The 21,278-nt window shown below is 38.8% G+C and overlaps 1 protein-coding gene and 1 long non-coding RNA gene across 2 annotated transcripts in view; one reads left to right on the forward strand and one right to left on the reverse strand.

Annotated features, from left to right (window-relative positions):
• The window catches only part of LOC103508190 (4-hydroxybutyrate coenzyme A transferase-like), an 18,481-nt gene extending 4,344 nt beyond the window's left edge, over positions 1-14,137 (reverse strand). The window contains exons 1-6 of the mRNA XM_026822850.1: positions 13,533-14,137; positions 9,186-9,204; positions 3,516-3,661; positions 2,171-2,261; positions 1,512-1,712; positions 1,257-1,370 (exon numbers count right to left, since the gene is read on the reverse strand). Of these exons, the coding sequence (XP_026678651.1) occupies positions 1,257-1,370; positions 1,512-1,712; positions 2,171-2,261; positions 3,516-3,661; positions 9,186-9,204; positions 13,533-13,856 (895 nt within the window). The 5' untranslated portion in view covers positions 13,857-14,137. The remainder of the gene's footprint in view (positions 1-1,256; positions 1,371-1,511; positions 1,713-2,170; positions 2,262-3,515; positions 3,662-9,185; positions 9,205-13,532) is intronic.
• A 494-nt stretch (positions 14,138-14,631) lies between these two features.
• LOC113466978 lies at positions 14,632-15,297 on the forward strand. Its single transcript, XR_003391209.1, has 2 exons — positions 14,632-14,860; positions 15,158-15,297. It is a non-coding gene; the product is annotated as an uncharacterized LOC113466978 (long non-coding RNA).
• The last annotated feature ends 5,981 nt before the right edge of the window (positions 15,298-21,278 follow it).

The raw sequence follows: 21,278 nt of genomic DNA on the forward strand, positions 1-21,278 counted from the left end.
TGTTCTCTCTCTCTCTCTCTCTCTCTCTCTCTCTCTCTCTCTCTCTCTCTCTCTCTCTCGTCCCCTTTCGCTCTCTCTTTCTTTTCTCTCTCTTTCTCGTCCCCTTTCGCTCTGTCTCTTTCTTTTCTTTCTCTCTCTCTCTCGTCCCCTTTCGCTCTGTCTCTTTATTTTCTTTCTCTCTCGTCCCTTTCTCTCTCTCTCTCTACTACTCTTTCTCCGCATTTTTTCTCTATTTTTGATGTGGGGTTTTCGAGAAAAGATACACAAATCCCATCATGACAGGGGTTTTTTGCATCAAAAGAGAGCGAAAGCAGAAAGAGAGGGGGAGAGAGAGGGAGAGGAATATAGGTAGGGAAAGAGAAATCGGGAGAAACAGGGAAAGAGAGAGAGAAAAAGAGAGAGAGAGAAAGAGGGAGAGAAAGACAGAAAAAGAAAGAGAGGGAGAAGGAGAAAGAAAGAGAGAGAGAGAGAGAGAGAGGGAGAGAGAGAGAGATAGGTGAAAAATGTGATCTAGAGTTCATAAAGGTAGGTACCTACCTATTTACATTTTTTTTTTTTTTCGTCTGAGAGGATGGTAGGTATCTTTCCAACAACTAGGTAGGTAGGTATCTTCATATCATATTCCATGCCACTGGCTTTCCTAAAAAGAACTCACTTTACATTTCACGCTTGAAAAAAGTTATGACTTAGGTGTCTACCTATGAAGTTATGACATAATATGAAAATACCCTCAGATAACCGTATCCCATGACTTGTATAATACCTATAGTTGTGGTACCGATGACGTCAAATTTTTTGAGAGTAGAAGACCGAATTCCTTCTCTCTTAATAATAATAATAGACTCTTGAGTGGAAGGTAACCACTAGGCGAGGTTAACGCCTTAGGCGTTCTCTACCACCTAACCCTTAGAGCTCTATTATTATGTGGTCAAATTCTCAAATAAATGAGGATAAAATTCCATACCTCGGCTGGGATCGAACCCACGCCCTCCTGATTACCAGGCGAGCGTCTTGACCACTACGCCACCGAGGCAGGTGATTTACAATGCTCTTCGCACTCAACCTTTGCTATTTCTTTAACAAGGGAAATTTTAGGCTGGTTTAATGCCCCCCAGCTAGACTTCTTTCAGTAGCCTTTCTTTAAGAGAAGTTCTTTTGGACACAAACAATGGCTCAAACCTTATCTGTTTTAAGGTGTGTTCACACATAGTCGACCGGCCAAGTGGGAAACACTTTCATGTGCGAAAAAAACTCACCCTGTTTCAAGTACGGGACGATCTTGCTCTCTCCAGTCTTGGCGTTCGACGACTGCAGAGCGATAATAGGTTTCCCCTTGCCATCCAATCCTTCGGCTGCTCCACGAATGAAATCTACTTGGCCACCAAAACCAGAATACATTCGCGTACCGATAATCAATCTGAGACAACACGCTACTGGTTATTTCGGGATCCATCAGGGGTTAAAATACATTTCCCACGTACGTGTACCCTACTTACTAGAAGTACTTTAACCCTTTGGTGACTGATTTAAACTGTAGTTTACATCGAGGTTTAGATGTTCGTCATGGGAACGTCTAAACCTCAGGGTTAATAGTAGGTGGTAGCTAGTGGTTAACAATAAGTAAGTGATAGTTACCTGACAGGCGAAGTCAAAGTGGGACTGATGTACAAGAGCATCTCCAAACGTACGAGGCATGTACTTGTTCACCTGAGCTGGAAAACAAAAGAGATAATATTAAACATAAAATAAGTTTTATAAGTTCCTTCCGAAATTTTTTAAAAAAAATATTACTTAAAAATGCTAACACTATTTATGTACCTATCTCTCTCCCCTTTTAACTCTTCAAAATTTATAAATTTCAGTCATATTTCAAAGATCTTCTTCTTTTACTACATCTTTTCCCAATTTTATTTGTGATCAAACGATGAGCGGTAGTCATATTTCAAAGATACCTACAAAAAGGTGTGAATAAGTTTTCTGCCAAAGATTATGAAGGTTTCCTCTTTACTATAATTTTTTTCTACTGTTTGCGATTTTTCTTCTTCATTTTCCTCCTTCTCTTCCCCTTTTTCATCTTCTTCTTTTTCCTTCCTCGCTATTCTTCTTTAATTACGCCTGCAGCGCTAATACCTACTCACTAATAATGTATTTAGAACAGGGCAATACTTACCAATAATGTATTTAGAATGGGAGATGGCGGTTCTCACACAGTCAACACTGGTACCTAGTGAACAGAATCCATGCTCATCTGGCGCTGATACCTGAAATCACACACATAAGTCACCATCATTTACCCACACTGCCTTGTAAGTCGTGGGTTCGATTCTCGTGAAGGTCAGGTTTCTGGGAGTCAGCCTATTCAGCTTGAAAGCGCGCTTATCTAAACACTAGGTCGCGGATTCGATTCTCGCCCGTGAAGGTCAAGTTTATAGGAGTCAGCTTAGCTTGGAATGTTTAGCTTAACTCCATACACAAAAGCCCACTGTGAGGCTTAGGTGTAGGGGTAACTGCCCAAAAGATTGGTTAACCTTACACGAATCTAGCTTGGAAGGTAGAACGCCTGCTTTGGAAGCGCTAGGTCACGGGATTCCCGTCCGGGGCGAACTTTATTCTAAACAAATAAGGTTCGTTCTCGGAACGACAGGCTTCTATCCTACCCTCCTTCTCTCTTCGATCTCGGGACGATAAGACTTCCCTTGTTAAAGTTCCTTTTTATCAAACCTCTTATCCCCATACGAGTCGTATAGATAAGACCGTGTTTTACAAAGTCGGAGATGGCTTCAATTCTGGATTGAACTGGGTATTAAATATAGCTCAATCTTGGATTGATCTAAATTCTGATTTGGTAAACTCCGCTCTTAATGTTCACGACATGAAAGGCAGAAAATAATAAATCAATCAGGTATGTAGGCATTGTAGGCACATATATTACTAAATTATAAGTCTAAATTATAATACATTTTTCTTCATTCTACCACTATCCTTTGAACTCATTACCTACTTTGCGATGTCGATCTACCCCTGACCAACTGTTATCAGGAATCTACTAAGGTTTCTTCGTTTCGAAATTGAAGAGAAAAGGAGGACAGGATAGGACAAAGGCAATCCGAGAACGAACCTTATCAGTTTAGGATAGAGCTGATGAAGGATGAAGTTTGCACCGGGCGGGAATCAGCTATTTATTTATCAATAGCCTCCGTGGCCGAGTGGGTATAACACTAGGCTTGCACTCCGGGGAACCCGGGTTCGATTCCCGGCGTGGTCGAACTCTTTTTCGGCTCTGTGCTTGATGTTCGGGGTGTACTCAGCCTCGTGAGGACAAGTGAGTAGCTACTTTAATCGAGTAGCGACCAGTGGCGGCATTACCAGTGTAAATTGACGATACGAGTAGATGAGAAATTAGGTAATAGTAAAGGATGCACTTGGTAATGCTGTGATACCCATAAAAACTGTGAAAAGTCCTCTGCTTTACGGCAAAGATTCATGATTTGATTTTAATTTACTATTTACTTTACCTGTACAATGGCGACGTTAGGTTTGATAATGCCTCGTTTGAAGAGAAGAGGAATCTCGGACAGGAAGATGGGAATAGCGTCTCCACGACCTTCAGCCACAGCTTTCCTCACGTTGGCAGCCATGAAGAACGACATGGACTGACCAACTGACCATAGTGTGGACCCTGTTTTACATGACCCTAATGTCACCCTGTAACTTGTTGACATTACAAACAAGCAACTGCACTGTCAATAAGTTCGACCTTGGCTACGTTAACGTTAATACTGGCATAATCCAAACAGGACTAAAACCAAACCTAACAAACAGTATATGTAGCTAGATTGAAATCAAGTAATCTGAGCATTCATAATCTAGGTATACATATAGGAGGTACTCGTAAACTCGTATTCTGAAACTAACCTCAGTAGTATAACCTCTACAGACCGAGTGTACACATATGTGTACACAATTTTAGAAGTGCTAGATGCCTGAAGAAAAAAAAATTACTCCCTTCATTTCTCTTTAAGATTTCCCATTAGTACATATATTTTGGATATGATATCAACTTTGAGAAATGTTCTAATAATTACCATTTACCTACAGGGGGCTTTTTAAGAATGTTATTTTTTGTGTACATTCGGCCTCTATCTGTAGAAAATATTTGCTTTACCCAGAATTTTGATGTATCTTTGCTGGTTTATGTCAACCCTGTACAAGTTTTGCAAAACAAAACAGCAAACTAATTTTATTATTTTAAAGATAACTTGTGTGGGTATATTTCAATTAAAAGACAATTAAATTGAAATAACAATTTAGTTAATAATTATAATAATTAAAAAGGGTAAAAAGAAAAAAAATAACATTTTTTGTAATTACTCATATACATATGTAGCTAGTTTTGTAAAAACCTACAACTCATACAAGCCGAACGTACACATATGACAACATTTTTGCAACATGGATTTTCTATCGGAATTTCTCTAGGATAACAACAAAACACATATAAAAATGTTCTTGAAAGTACAAACTTTCACTTGGATAGTGGTTTTCTCAACTTATTTGAGTTTTTCTTAATAAATTCCGTCAAATTCTCCTCTTTTTGATCAGCTTTCAATGGATTTTAAAAAACAAAATAAAAATTTCAATTTTCAAATCAAATTGTAAACAAAACTCCAACCACGCACTCTAGTGTACACTTCTTGCACTGCACAAATACCTCTATGCTGTGAATTCCACACGCAGGGCACAAAAATTTCAATTTGAATAGAGAGGGTAGGGTGTACACAAATGTGTACGCCCGGCATCTACCACTACAGCCACTACTATTCAAAAAAGAGCGTCCGGTCTGTAGAGGATAATGGTTAGCACAGAGTACTTGGAGCCTGGACGTTGCTGGTTCGAGTCCAAGTCAAGTCAAAAAATTTAGCGTAGTATATTAATCGAGGAGGAACGGCATTTGTGACAAGCACCCATGCTTCTTTAAAGACAATTAAAATTCTTTCCTCGTATTTTGAAAGAATTGCACAAACTAGAGACAAGCAAGAGTCCAGCCCCAGCGGAGATAGCAAGTTGCACCAGTTTCTAATCACTGAAGCAACGTTGCGCATGGTTGGTATCCGAATGGATCACCTGGGTAAAATCCCCCTCAATAAAAATCGACTGGTGGGTAAAACCTCTTTTATTAAAAATCTTAGCAGTTACTGACGTAAAAAACAACCCTGAAAATCTCAATGAAAAAATTGGTACTCGTGCCCAAGGTATCGAACCTGGGACCTTCTGCATAAGCGCGTTATCACTGATTCCCATTCTACTTTATAACTAGGCTAGTAATTTATAACTAGTGACTATAACTAATTACTAGGCCAACAAGTTCACAATACACAATATTGTCGGCATTTCTTATCACAAATATTTTGTTTATCAGCCATTCTCAATTTTTCTCTAGCTACACCAGTTATCAGGCTTTTTGTACCCGTTTTATGGATCTATGTACCAATGTACCTAAGTGTTCGTTTAGTGTACGAGTAGTTACCTACTTATCTATTTACATGGTACACATATGTATGAATTCTGCTCGTTTTCTCATGATGATAATGTAATATTGTAAATTAGGGTATGTAAAAAAATCTGCTTGTTTTTATTTTTACTTTCCTTATCCTATAGGAAGGAAAGTAATGTAATCGGGTCAAAATTTCGATGGTCAGTTTTTAGTGCCAAAACACAATCTGGTGTGAACATCACACAACTTTCTATTACAATAGTATCTCAGTGTGTAAACCTAGGTCCTGATGATTGTGCAGCTGGGATAGTACAGCGTCGGGAATACTGCCGATACCTGAATGGGATAATAACAAAAGGTTAGAGACAATGGAAAAAATCTGGTGTGAACATCACACAACTCTCTATTACAATAATATCTCAGTGTGTAAACCTAGGTCCTGATGATTGTGCAGCTGGGATAGTACAGCGTCGGGAATACTGCCGATACCTGAATGGGATAATAGCCACTACTATTCAAAAAAGAGCGTCCGGTCTGTAGAGGATAATGGTTAGCACAGAGTACTTGGAGCCTGGACGTTGCTGGTTCGAGTCCAAGTCAAGTCAAAAAATTTAGCGTAGTATATTAATCGAGGAGGAACGGCATTTGTGACAAGCACCCATGCTTCTTTAAAGACAATTAAAATTCTTTCCTCGTATTTTGAAAGAATTGCACAAACTAGAGACAAGCAAGAGTCCAGCCCCAGCGGAGATAGCAAGTTGCACCAGTTTCTAATCACTGAAGCAACGTTGCGCATGGTTGGTATCCGAATGGATCACCTGGGTAAAATCCCCCTCAATAAAAATCGACTGGTGGGTAAAACCTCTTTTATTAAAAATCTTAGCAGTTACTGACGTAAAAAACAACCCTGAAAATCTCAATGAAAAAATTGGTACTCGTGCCCAAGGTATCGAACCTGGGACCTTCTGCATAAGCGCGTTATCACTGATTCCCATTCTACTTTATAACTAGGCTAGTAATTTATAACTAGTGACTATATTACTAGGCCAACAAGTTCACAATACACAATATTGTCGGCATTTCTTATCACAAATATTTTGTTTATCAGCCATTCTCAATTTTTCTCTAGCAAGACCAGTTATCAGGCTTTTTGTACCCGTTTTATGGATCTATGTACCTAAGTGTTCGTTTAGTGTACGAGTAGTTACCTACTTATCTATTTACATGGTACACATATGTATGAATTCTGCTCGTTTTCTCTACAAGCTAGAGACTTGAAATTTGGTATGTAGTTCACAAAATATGTGACAAGGATGCAACACAAAACGTTTGGTTGAGATGGTTGCTGCGCTTGGCGGTATTTTGACCGCTTTATGTCGGTTTTGGGTGTTTATAGTCAACATGGCTGAACCAATGAGATTGTGAGATTCCGCTTTGTGGAGCAAGTGTGGACGTCCAAAGCGGAATCTCATTGGTGCTAGTCACTTGCAACTCGTGTGAACGCGGCTTCTGGTTATTTTCCATTTATCAACTTTTTTTTTATTTATTTTACAACTTCCAACTGATTCATGCACACTGGGTACTGGGACTTCCCATCGTTTGATTATTTCCTGACACAAGATTGGTCCAAAAGTAGGCTTGGTCCAATCGGCGGTGTTGGATGCAACACAAAACGTTTGGTTGAGATGGTTGCTGCGCTTGGCGGTATTTTGACCGCTTTTGGTACAGATTTCGACCGTTTTTTGGCGGTTTTCAGCTATAGCGACAAAACGGTTAGAGATATTGTAAAAGTTAGAGTAAAAGAACACTCAAATACAGATTTCGACCGTTTTTTGCGGTTTTCAGCTATAGCGACAAAACGGTTAGAGATATTGTAAAAGTTAGGGTAAAAGAACACTCAAATAAGCATCGTTCAATAGGATAAGGAAAGTCGTGTGATGTTCACACCAGATTTTTCAAATCGCGTTTGGAATTTAGAAGAAAAAGAAAAATTCAGTAAATACCTATTGAATCTTCAAGCCCTTTAACGAGAAAACCTCACCTAAATATGATTTAAAACAAGTGTCGTTAAACAGTTTTAATCAAACAATTTTAAACATTAGAAATAAAGACATGAGCTCATGGTTTAATCATTATCATCATGAACAACCATTATCTGTTGTATTGAAGTTAGCTTATCAAATATGTTGTTTAGGAAGAATTTAGGTTCAAAGGTATCCATACAAACGTCAGGAGGCGAAGTGCATTCATTTCCCTTGTTTTTATTATTATCATAAACATTAGAAATAAACACATGAGCTCATGGTTTAATCATTATCATCATGAACAACCATTATCTGTTGTATTGAAGTTAGCTTATCAAATGTGTTGTTTAGGAAGAATTTAGGTTCAAAGGTATCCATACAAACGTCAGGAGGCGAAGTGCATTCATTTCCCTTGTTTTTATTATTATCATTTTTATCGATTGTCATCATTATTATTATTATACATATTATGCAATATTGAGGTATGCAATTGAAAGTTACGGTTATACATCCGAAGAAAATTTGAAACCAATAAAATCTATACACAAGAGAATTTTGAATTTTGCTCAGCAAATGGTACCAAATAGTTGTGCAACTCACTCTCTCCTCTCGATTCTGTTGAATTGTTCCAATATTCATCTTGGTAAGTGTAATAGGTATTAAAGGTCGTAAAACATCATTTTATCTCAAAGGTGACTATTATTAAAATTTTAAGAACAGAAAGAAGGGGGGCTTGGACAAATAATGGTATCCCTACTTAGAATAACATGACAATATGCTATCCTCTATTGAAAGTTTTTTTGTTCGGTTGTTTTTTTTTTTTTTTTTTTTTTTTTTTTTTTTTTTTTAAAAATTTTTTTTTGGGCATTTTTTTAACAGCTACTGGTGGCTAAATATTCCCTCAAGACATTAGGTACTTATTTATCTACATCAGATCAAAATAATACAACATCAATTTCCTTCTCCTAGGAGACACATTGAATCGTCTCAAGGAGCATACAAGTGGTATGTGCCCAGAAAACAAAGGCTGGGCAATTGGAAATACTCCGGAACTGGCTAAGGCTCATAACTCACATGCTAATGCTTCAGCTCGGAGAAAGCTGGACAAGAATAATTCCATTAGCAGTGGCAGGTAAGGATCTTGTAACTGTTGTACCTTGAACTTGTAATATTGGACTCAGGGTTGTATTTAGGGAGCCCCCGGAGCCCCCCCCCCCTCAAGCCTTCATTTCTCCCCTTTATTGTAGGCAAGGCTCCAGAACTTTGGAGCATCCATCACCGTTTGGACCCTCCCTCCCCCTTGACAAAATCTTGTATACAGCCCTGATTGGACTTGGAGGTTATGTTTATACCTAAATGATGTAGACTCAGCTCAGATAAAAAAAGCACTAGGTAGGTACTTAATACCTACTCTGCCGTGCTAAGCAAAAACGCCGTATGTCAAAAAACCTACTTTTGGGAAATCGAGTTTAAAGCTTTCAATCTATATGGCAAACATATGTTTTTGACATACGACAAAACGTTTTATTGGTTTTTAAGGGGTTTAGGATAAAGAAAAAAAAATATAGGATCAAAATTTAGGATCATAGGAACCATTTGGCACCACAACCAAAAATCAATTTTTTTGACATACGGTGTTTTTGCTTAGCACAGCAGTACCTACTTACCTTTTTGGAAGATTTTTTTCTTCCTTTTTAATTTAGGATGAAACATATGTTAACTCATATTACTTAACTTACTTTCCGTCTCCAAAAATAGTTTCATATTAAGATTTTATTCCCTCCTACCTTTACAATTTTCTTTTTAGCTGTGGATCTATTTTGTCTATTTATTTATGATATATTTTTTCTTTTCTTTCAGATATTCAACAGGAGAAGCATTTCACTTTGTCAGCTATGTTCCAATCAACGGGCACCTGTTTGAGCTAGATGGGCTGAAACCGTACCCCATAGATCATGGGCCTTGGAGTGAGACAGAAGAGTGGACCGAGAAATTTCAGCGAGTCATCACAGACAGATTGGGTGAGAGGGAATGTTCTTTTTTTTTTCTCTTTTTTCCTTTCCAAGTTTTAAGATTTTATCACTATGTTCTTAAGGTGAAAAATCATGCTACATTGAGTGTAGCGTGTAGGAACTTATTCAAGCTGTTTAATTTCTTTCCCACAGCCAGCCTATTTAACTTGGTTTTTAGTGTGTCTTCCTTGCAAGCACTAGGCCTCATGTTCGATTCCTGCTTGCGGCAGATTTTTATCCTGAACGGACAATGTTTGTTTTTGGAACGGGTGGCTTTCTCCTATCCTGTCTCCCTTCTCTCTTTGATTTTGGGATGATAAGACCTTAGCAGTTACAGTTCCCTCTGTCAAACCTCTTAAAAAAAATAAATATAAATCACTCTTCATCTCGTTTGTAGGGCATTTTTAGTGGGTAGGTATCTTTTTAACCAAACCATGTTTATAACCATACAACCTCTTTGAAAGGGTTTCCTTTCTTTATAAACTTTTCTTACCCCCCTACTCCTGATATAACAGGAATCCTTAGTAATTACTCATGTAGCATACATAAGCACTACATAGTATCCATGTATGTACATACCATACATAAGTACCAGTAGTACCCCTTTCTTTAGCTTTCCATAAAAAAAAGTGAACCAAGTAAATCATTAATAAAATATTTGTGGCTAATCAAGACCAAAAGCTTCTCTATAATTGTTGTGGATATCACAGTATCATAATGAGCCTTTTTAATTCCATCATTTTAACAGTGGCGTAGCGTCCATATAAGGCGTGTATGGCGGCCATACACTCGAAATTTCACTCAAATACCCTTAAATATTGACTTTAAAGATCATAATGAGCCTTTTTAATTCTATCATTTTAATATGAAGTGTACCTACCTACCTAGCTACTGACTGGGTCACCTGTCCCCATGTCATTCACACGTGAGAAAAGTGACCAGCCTTGACCTTTACAAAATCCTACACTAGGGACTTACCTACTGTTTCACTTTCCAGTAATTAAGTAGGTAGGGAGATACTAGATATTCATTTCACTTTTCAATGTGTAGGACATTTTATTTGGTTGTTTTCTTTTATTATTCTTACTGTGTAACCTAGAGGTGATAGCTTGCTTACTTACATAAAGTATTATGAAAAAAAAAAAAAAAAAAAAAAAAAACCCCAGAGGAAGTATTATGCAGAAAAAAATTCAGCCTTGAGGTCAAGGAAAGTAAAAAATAAAACTCCACTTTCTATATATAATACTCTAGTACGTAGATACTACTTAGGTACCTAATAAGTCTAATAAATTCTCAACAAGTACTTGTAGATGGCTCATTTTTCATGTTCCTATTGAGACTTGAATCCCAGCTCCCTAGCTTACAAGTCCAATGTTCTACCTACTGAGCTACTGGGGTTGGGGAACCCAAATCAATTATCATATTATTCCAAATTTGAACTTCTGTGTTGAGCAGAGGCTGGAACTCAAGCATTTATTTTCATTCTGATTCTCCAAACTAACAATGTAAGTAGGTACTAAGTAGGAACCTAATAAGTCTAATAAATTCTTAACAAGTACTTGTAGATGGCTCAATTTTCATGTTCCTATTGAGATTTGAATCCCAGCTCCCTAGCTTACAAGTCCAATGTTCTACCTACTGAGCTACTGGGGTTGGGAAACCCAAATCAATAATCATATTATTCCAAATTTGAACTTCTGTGTTGAGCAGAGGCTGGAACTCAAGCATTTATTTTCATTCTGATTCTCCAAACTAACAATATGAGTAACAGTGGTTTTCAGAATTTTTTTTTCTTTTAATACATGGGTGGACCCTTTACTAACTTATGTACATTGTATGCCCTAACTATCTTAATCTAACTTGAACTAAAATTACTAAATAGAAAACTATATAATATTCAAGGGGTGTGGAGTCCCGACAGAAAGTGACTCCTTATTCCAGCAATGGTAATAGTACGGACATCAATTTCATCTATGTACGGACATCAACAAGATTAAGAAGAGGTTATTTATAAATTCATTTATTTTTACCTAATCAGAGCAAAGTATGTTTATGGCCTTTGAGAATGATTGGGTCCATCAAAGAGTCCACTGTGTTTTGTTATTATTTACTTCCTATAGGTACCTACCTACTTTACCATGTACCTGTCTACATTTATCATGATCATTACTTAAAAGTACTTATTTTTATTTACTGTAAATAAGTACATAGTTCATACTGAAGTACATAGTATTAGAATATTTTGATAACAAAGCTGTATTTATCAGCTGTGATTTATAATGATAAGGGTAAGTATAGAAGCAAATAATGTCCTATCAATTAACCTCATAGGCGGTTCTTGCCTAAATTTTTGGGGGGGCTTGATTTTGAAGGTACCTACACCTTCAAAATTTTGATTTAGCTTTATGTAAAAAAAAATCTGGTGTGAACATCACACGACTTTCCTTATCCTATTGAATGATGCTTAATTGAGTATTATTTACCCTAACTTTTACCATATCTCTAAAGGCCTAGACACACCAAAAAACCGCTGAGTATTACAACCCATGTTTATATGAGAGCTGACACACCAAAACCGCTGAGGTTTCTTTGGAGCATCCATCACCGTTTGGACCCTCCCTCCCCCTTGACAAAATCTTGCATACAGCCCTGATTGGACTTGGAGGTTGGAGGTTATGTTTATACCTAAATGATGTAGACTCAGCTCAGATAAAAAAAAGCACTAGGTAGGTACTTAATGCCTACTCTGCCGTGCTAAGCGAAAATGCCATATGTCGAAAAACCCTACTTTTGGGAAATTGAGTTTAAAAATTTCAATCTATACTGCAAACATACGTTTTTGACATACGGCAAAACATTTTATTGGTTTTTAAGCGGTTTAGGATAAAGAAAAAAAAAAAAAAATATAGGATCAAAATTTAGGATCATAGGAACCATTTGGCACCACAAACAAAAATTGATTTTTTTTTTTTTTTGACATACAGCATTTTTGCTGAGCACAGCAGTACTTACCTTTTTGGAAGATTTTTTTTTTCCTTTTTAATTTAGGATGAACATATGTTAACTCATATTACTTAACTTACTTTCCGTCTCCAAAAATAGTTTCTATTAAGATTTTATTCCATCCTACCTTTACAATTTTCTTTTTAGCTGTGGATCTATTTTGTCTATTTATTTATGATATATTTTTTCTTTTCTTTCAGATATTCAACAGGAGAAGCATTTCACTTTGTCAGCTATGTTCCAATCAACGGGCACCTGTTTGAGCTAGATGGGCTGAAACCGTACCCCATAGATCATGGGCCTTGGAGTGAGACAGAAGAGTGGACCGAGAAATTTCAGCGAGTCATCACAGACAGATTGGGTGAGAGGGAATGTTCTTTTTTTTTTCTCTTTTTTCCTTTCCAAGTTTTAAGATTTTATCACTATGTTCTTAAGGTGAAAAATCATGCTACACACAGCATTAGCATAATATTTTAATAACAAAGCAGTATTTATCATCTGTGATAAGGGTATAGAGGCAAAGAATGTCCTATCAATTAACCTTGCCCTTTGATTTTCATTGCTATTAATTTTTACAGGTCTTACTCTAAGTAAGTAGGTGAACACACAAAGAGCCTGATAATATTTGTAGGTATGTAGCTATTGGGGAAGACATTCATTAAAAGTACATAGTTGATATAAAGAGCACATACCTACTAATGAGGTAAGGATGAGGAGGATGCTTGTGGGTTTGAACCCCAATCAAGTTATCGAGAACTTTGCAGCAGCAATAGAAAAAAAAAAAAAAAAAAAAAAAAAAAAAATGTGTAGGGAGCTTTTCCTTCCGTATGCATGTGACACACAGTAATATCCTTCAGTTTATTAGCCTTTCCATGTTCCGTCATTGCCTCGGCCAGCTTGATTGGTGTTGATGCAGCTCCACTAAGGAAAACTGTGTCTCCCGATTTGATACATTGCACAGCCTCTTCTGGAGTGCACCACTTGGGCTCTCTAGGCAACGGCTGAGATGGTTTTTCCTTCTGTATGCATGTGACACACAGTAATATCCTTCAGTTTATTTGCCTTTCCATGTTCCGTCATTGCCTCGGCTAGCTTGATTGGTGTCGATGCAGCTCCACTGAGGAAAACTGTGTCTCCCGATTTGATACATTGCACAGCCTCTTCTGGAGTGCACCACTTGGGCTCTCTAGGCAACGGCTGAGATGGTTCCAAACTGTATGTGAAATAATTCTTGGTCGATTCATTGAGCGGGGAACTCACAGCTCCCAAGTTTGAGCTCAAGAGTCCTGAAACTCTGGACGATAACCTTTGTACTACAGACATGATGGACTCGATTTCAAAGAAAAACTAAGAAAATAGTTGTAAAAAAGGTACAAACTGAACACTGCACTGCGGATAAATCAAGTGTTTTGCTACAAAAAAGTGATTTAAACAAGCAAAATTTACAGTAGATGAGAAAAGACCAAAAGGTTAATTTTTATCTCTCTTGATGTTATTTTAGTAGTCACACCCCATACCAACTGTCCTAGAAAATAATAACAACGACACGGCAACTAGAAGACCGACTTCTGTTATCACCTTATCACTAATCAATTCACAAACACAAACTTCAAACTAAATTAGTTGAATTTCCTGTTTTCTTTTTTTTTTTTACTGATAGCGTTTGGCGATGGCGAAACAGCTGATTTCTTGCGCACTCAGCGCACTCTGAACGCGCATTGCTTTTCCGGAAATATCCGATCAAAATCGAACTTTGCCGAATAGTGACAGGTGCTGCTCTCACTTCATTGTGGTCAGATGAAGAACTGCTAAAGTGCACGTAGGCTTCACTTTTTCTCACCTCCCAGCTTATAAGTTCACTCGAATGAACCTCCATGAATTACAGGGTGCGCATTGCTTTTCCGGAAATATCCGATCGAAATCGAACTTTGCCGAATAGTGAAGGTGCTGCTCTCACTCCATTGTGGTCAGATCAAGAACTGCTAAAGTGCACGTAGGCTTCACTTTTTCTCACCTCCCAGCTTATAAGTTCACTCGAATGAACCTCCATGAATTACAGGGTGTTCTAAAATCAGAAATTTTGAAAAGAAAAGTGCGTTCTTATCTTATTCTTATTTCTTTTTTTCAAAAAGTTGATTGTTGAAGATAATTTATGGGAGTATGGGACATAATTATCTGCTCATTACATTACTTAATGGAGTGTTTTTCGTTAAAATGTTATCGATTTGAGGACAAGCTGGACAAGTGAAGAAGCACAGTTGAAAATCAATAATCTGAGATTCAAGAGGAAAATGATGTGATAAGGATAACAGCATTACCAAGACCAGGTAAAAAATTCTGTAGGTACCTATCTGTCTAGGTAGAGTAAGCTGTAAGGTACCTTTTTAAAAGGTAGAAAGTAGAAATATGCATATCCAACTCAGGTGGATACCCATCATCCAGGCAGCTTCTAAAGCTAGTTGCTTAGATCTTTCACCCCTGACCCTGAATGGTTTTCCATCAAATTTCCAACTGTTTTCAATCTTGCATTTTCAGACTAAATCAGTGCAAAATGCCCGTTGAAATTAACCGACTCCAATGGTTTTCCATCAAATTTCCAACTGTTTTCAATCTTGCATTTTCAGACTAAATCAGTGCAAAATGCCTGTTGAAATAAACCGACTCACCGAAGGCTGGCTGGAGCTTGAGAGTGATCCTGGTCTTTTCACCCTTCTTCTCGAAGACTTTGGTGTGAAAGGTGTCCAAGTAGATGAAATCTATGACCTTTAGATTGTATCGAGTAAGTTTCTGTAGACAAGCGACTAGATTCTGAAGACAATGTTCTCGTGTAGAACCATGTATGATAATGTCGTCGAAGTATGCTTCAACACCTTGAAGTCCTTTCAGAATTTGACACAGTATGCGATTGAAATCGGACGGCGCTGTCTTCTACGACCTTCAGAAACCTCTCGATACACCTGTGTATGGGTTTATCTTTCTCTTCCGATGGATTGAAGAGAGACGTTCAAGACGGAAAGTGATTGACCAAAGTCATATGTATATGAAGAATGATAATGTGGTGAACAATATATTCTTTGCCCAGCAAATGGTACCAAATAGTTGTGCAACTCACTCTCTCCTCTCGATTCTGTTGAATTGTTCCAATATTCATCTTGGTAAGTGTAATAACCGTACATTTCCCGAGCTTCGGCCCAAAGAGACTTTGGATCTACATTTTATAAAGAACCTCTGTGCAAAGTTTGGGCGACTTGGGCCGAAAGTTTAGCCCTTAATAATGAATACGTGGATCCTACCTTTCAAACAACCTGCTACTTCTCCGTCCAAAACTCCTGGGACCCTCTAGGTTCTAGACCGAAGGAAGTTAGTTAGGTCAGCAGAAACTGGCAGTGGCGTGACAATTGTCAAGCTAAAAGTTAAAACTCCTTCGTTCACTCTCTAACTGTATCAATCTTCTCCCCTCCTCCACAGACAAGCCATCCACCTCCACCGCCCCCCCTCTCCCCTCCACCTCCACAGACTATTTCACCCCCCTCACCATCCAAACCACATCCACTTCCCCTCTCACGAGTTGCACTTCCAGTCTCGAAGACAGTTGTACCAGTGAGCTGAGCTCGGCGCATGATTCCCCCTGTATGCGAGCCGGGGTGGTGGGGTCACCCGGTATGTCCAGTCCGGGAGGGAGGGATATGAAGAAGTTTGTTGTGATTCGGGTTGCTATGGGAACGAATAATAGTAGCTCTGGACGAAGCAAGAAGGATGGGTCGATTAGAAAGGTGAGAAAAGTTGTAGCCATCATGTTATTTTATTTATAGATCTAAAGGTGTATTCCAACATAGTCGACCGGGGCGTCGATCGATATCGCAAAATCTATGTTTTCAAGGCAGTGTGGACGGCTCAGTCGAAATCGATCCATGGCCGGTCGCCTATGTGTGTCCACAGCTCTAGAAAAGTTGAAGTTATAGGTATTATTTTATGGATTTTTTTCCAATTTGAGTGGCAGTGTGCCAGCCTAGTTAGCTTGGTTGTTAGCGCGTCTGCCTTGTAAGCGCTAGGCCGCGGGTTCGATTCTCGCCGATTCAGTCGAAATCGATCCATGGCCGGTCGACTATGTGTGTCCACAGCTCTAGAAAAGTTAAAGTCATAGGTAGGTATTATTTTATGGATTTTTTCCTCATTTGAGTGGCAATGTGCCAGCCTAGTTAGCTTGGTTGTTAGCGCGTCTGCCTTGTAAGCGCTAGGCCGCGGGGTCGATTCCCGCCCGGGGCGGATTTTATCCTGATGGGATAATGTTCGTTCTTGGAACGGCTGGCTTTCTCCTATCCTGTTCTCTCTTCGTTTTCGGGATGATACGACCTTAGCAGTTACAGTCCCCTATCAAACCTATTTTGTCCAATCGGATGTTTGCAATACGTCAGTGCAGCTTGAAAGCCAGTATTTTCTTCATAAATACGTCCCTTAATTTCATTTTTCTCCCCCGCAGGTTTGTTTAGAAGTGGGAGCTCTGCCGAAAGGCTGGGAGAAAACGTCCAAGTCTTCCTCCCATTCTCCCTCGTCTTCAAGCAAGGGCCCCCTCAGTCCTTCCTCTAACAAGAGTGCCGAGTCCCCGTCTAGTGGAGGAAGCAAGGGCCTGAAGAGTGGCGGAGGAGAAAGTGGGAGCAAGAAATGTGAGAGTACGTTTGCGCCGAAAGATTTGCAAGCTCTCGTGAAGAATTTGGAGGGAGAGATTGCCATTTGTGAAGGTGAGTTTTTTTTTTTTATAAGACAAACATAGCAGATTGATAGGGGTGTATTGTAAACTGTTAACGTCTTATCGTCTGAAAGCGAAGAGAGAAAGGAGGGCAGGATAGAGAAAAGCCCCAGCCGTTCCCGAGAACGAAACAATTAATCTTTGTAGGATAAAGTTCGCCCGGGGCGGGAATCGAGCCCTTGACCGAGCGCTTATAAGCCAGGGTTTTGTGAAACTTACCTTATAATTTATGACCTTGTTTGGACTGTGAGAGTGAATGTAACTTTAAGTCCTCATTCTGGCAGGATAAATAAGGTATATTCTCCCATTTCTATCCAGCCTAAGCAGCTTCGATCCCCCAGCCCGGGGGCGGCGCAATTCTATGCCTAAAACGATACGATGGCGTTTCGTTCTCGGACAAAACGGCTGGCTTCGCCTATTCCTGGAGGATAAGACCTTAGCAATTACTAAGGTTCCCTCTATCAAACCTCTTCAAAAGAAAAAAGTCAGCTCTCTCATGGTGCGTAAGGTGGTACACTGCGTCCACTTGCCACGCGCACACCTGTGCTTGCAAGCATTTCCGGAGGGTCAAGAAATGCGAATCCATCGTCAAGCATGACTGTTGCCGTGACTGGCTGTTGCGGGGCTACATCAGCTCGTGCGGAACATGAGTAGTATGACAAATTAATATGGTTCGCTATCAGCAACCGGTGACGACACTAGTAGGTAAACATATGGCATTTTAGGATTCATTGACGATATTGAACTATATCATACATGCTGTAGTGAGCTACCAAAGCTCAGACATATAACACAAACTGCATTTGACATTACATTAACAAAAGAAAAAAGAAAAATCTCACCTTTTCTTTTTTCCTTTCTCTATATTATCCTATTAAGTACGTTCATAATCAAGATTGTGCTATTTTCATGTTTTTTCCTTCCCCCTTTAGTCAACTTCGAGTGAGAACGAACGTCGTAAGAAATACAAGGAAGACCGATTCCCAGGACGTACGGCATAACTATGATCAGTTCATATGTGCTTTCCCCTGTCTATGCTAACAGTTCAGGTCAGTAAATTGAGCTACTCTTACAACTACCTGAAAACGGCTACATTTTTTTTTGTTTTCTTTTTTTTTCCCCTGTCGCGTATAATATCTCGTAGTAGCGCGGTCAACACTTTCGTGACTTGGCGGGGCGGAGCCTCACCTACTTTGCTTCCGTGTACGTGAGACGACCGTGCCCATAACTATTGGTTCACTGCGGTTCGGGGCGGGCCAAGTAATCTTGGGGAGAGACCATCAACCCCCCCGGCACAGCTGAATGGAAATGTTTTTTTTTTTTTTTTTACCGGATACATCTATTTTACATTAATACAGTATAATCTAATCTAATCTAAAAACTAGGTAATTTAGTTAAAACAAACATACAATTTATAGCAATAATAAAGATGATAAAATGGGACTAAACCGGCCATGTATTCTAAGGAGGGCTGAAGCGGTGATTATTCCCTATAACAACCCCGTTATTTTACATTTCGTTATTTTACAAATAATACCTAATCAAAAACTACATTATGCACTAATGGATTAAAATATTTCATTCTTCAGGGAACGCTGGCTCATCTGGTGGCTCAGGAACATTTGACCAATAATAAGACCAGCAGTCAGGCCAGCAAAACCTATCAAGCGGCCAGCAGTTGTCTGCTGTCTCTACACAATAGTCATTCTTCAGCTGACAATTCCTCACTAGGTAAGCTATCTTCAAGTTTCCTAATTTTTACTTTCCATTACTAAAGCTACACAAAATCGGGAAAAGGGTAGAAATATCCGTTTCAGGGTCCCCTGATTCCGAAAAGGTGTTTTGTTTTTAGCCCATGGTCTCTACGTATGTATGACTTACAGTTAAGATGTTACGGGTTCGATACTCCCCTTTGTCAGCGATTTTTTTTTGTTCCGCCAATGTAATAGAATGTCGTGTGATGTTCACACAAGATTTTTTTTTTTCTATAGGAATAATAGGAAGAGGTTTGATAGAGGGAACTGTAACTGCCAAGGTTCTATCGTCTTGAAAGGGAAGGGAGATTTTTTTTGTTCCGCCAATGTAATAGAATGTCGTGTGATGTTCACACAAGATTTTTTTTTTCTATAGGAATAATAGGAAGAGGTTTGATAGAGGGAACTGTAACTGCCAAGGTTCTATCGTCTTGAAAGGGAAGGGAGAAGATAGACAGAATAGGAGAAAGCCAGCCGTTCCGAGAACGAACCTTATCTGTTGAGGATAAAATCTTCCCCGGGTGGGAATCGAACCCACGGCCTAGCGCTTACAAGGCAGACCCTCCTAAACAGATAAGGTTCGTTTTCGGACCGACTGGCTTTGTCCTATCCTGACTTTATCCTATGTCAAAACTTTAAAAAAGCTACATTAGGTACTTTGTAGCTTCGTATAAGGTCAACCCAACTTTTAGGGCTGTTTGCCTGTACACCTAAGCATCAGAGTGATTTTTTGTGTACGCACAGAGGTACTTGGTCGCCAAACGATTCGTTTTTGAAGAAATTTGGCTAAAGAGTTAAAAAAATATTCCATTTTTGTGTACGCACAGAGGTACTTGGTCGCCAAACGATTCGTTTTTGAAGAAATTTGGCTAAAGAGTTAAAAAAATATTCCATTTTGGGCCTCTGATAGGTACCTTACATGATCATTAGTAATGTCATTACTAATGATGGAATTCCGGATTTTCTGATTTTTCATCATCATTACTTGGAAATAATGACATTACTAATGATTGTGTAAGGTACCTATAAGGTTCCTTTAGAACTCATGAACGGAGCTCTAACTCAAGGAAGAGAGTTCTGCAATTAATTCAATAGTGATTAACCTCTCTCTCTCTCCCTCTCTCTCTCTCTCTCTCCTCTCTCTCTCTCTCTCTCTCTGTTTATTCCTCAGGTAGTAGTGGTGGGAGTCATGGCCATGGGTCGAGTAATGTAGGACATCGACTCAAATATAAGAAGAAAAAGAAATGACCCAGGAAGACCTCATGGTAACTCGCTTTGTGTTGCCCTTGGTAAATCAAAAACCTACCTACCTACCTTCAAAAGGTATTAAATTGTTGAAGTCGAATTTCTGTTTTGTTTTTACTTTCCCTATCCTATAGGAAGGAAAGTAATGTAATTTGGCCTACTATGTATTTATTTAATAAAATAAGAAGAAAATGGGGCTCACTTGACGAAATAATTATGAAGGAATTATTTAGTTGAGTGAAGACCTGTTTTCTTCTTATTTTAGTATTAATTACTACTCGACATGGGATCCCGTTTTCAAAGTTTATTATTTATTTATTGAACCTCACTGTATAATTGCTGAAAGGTGTGTCCACACATGGTCGATCGGCCGTCGCGTCGATCGATGTCGACTGAACCGTCCACACTGCCTCGCCAACATATAGATTCACCTCGTCGATCGATGATATCGATGTTTGGACCTACCTTTAAACTTTTGGTGACGGGGTTTTACCTTCCATTGGGCGTCAATAGGGGCGTAATCGTAAGTTACTGTACAAAAATGTAATTTTCTTTGTAAATATTTTAATAAATTAAGTTGTAAATTTGTAAATGATAATTTTTTATTTTACTGCACTTTTTCTCAATCTTACACGTTTGGGGTCGGTGCGCGGCGTTATCCTCCTTTATCATTGGAAGGATTGGGCCTTAAACCCTTTGGACGCCCAGAAACAATATCTGGGCCCCTTCCATGTCCTTATAGATAACTTTGTGTGTTTATTACAGAAAATTTTGAATACTTACTAGGGCACTACTTCTCAAATCCCCGCCAAAAATTTCATCACAGAAATAATGCCATGGAAAGATTGTGGTCTTGAGAAGTGTGCCGCGGTGACCCACCATATCTGGGCTCCTTCCATGTCCTTAATATAGATAATTTTGTGTGTTTATTACAGAAAATTTTGAATACTTACTGGGGCACTACTTCTCAAATCCCCGCCAAAAATTTCATCACAGAAA

This window comes from Diaphorina citri, unplaced genomic scaffold, assembly GCF_000475195.1.
Source record: "Diaphorina citri unplaced genomic scaffold, Diaci psyllid genome assembly version 1.1 scaffold376, whole genome shotgun sequence".
Taxonomy (NCBI): domain Eukaryota; kingdom Metazoa; phylum Arthropoda; class Insecta; order Hemiptera; family Psyllidae; genus Diaphorina; species Diaphorina citri.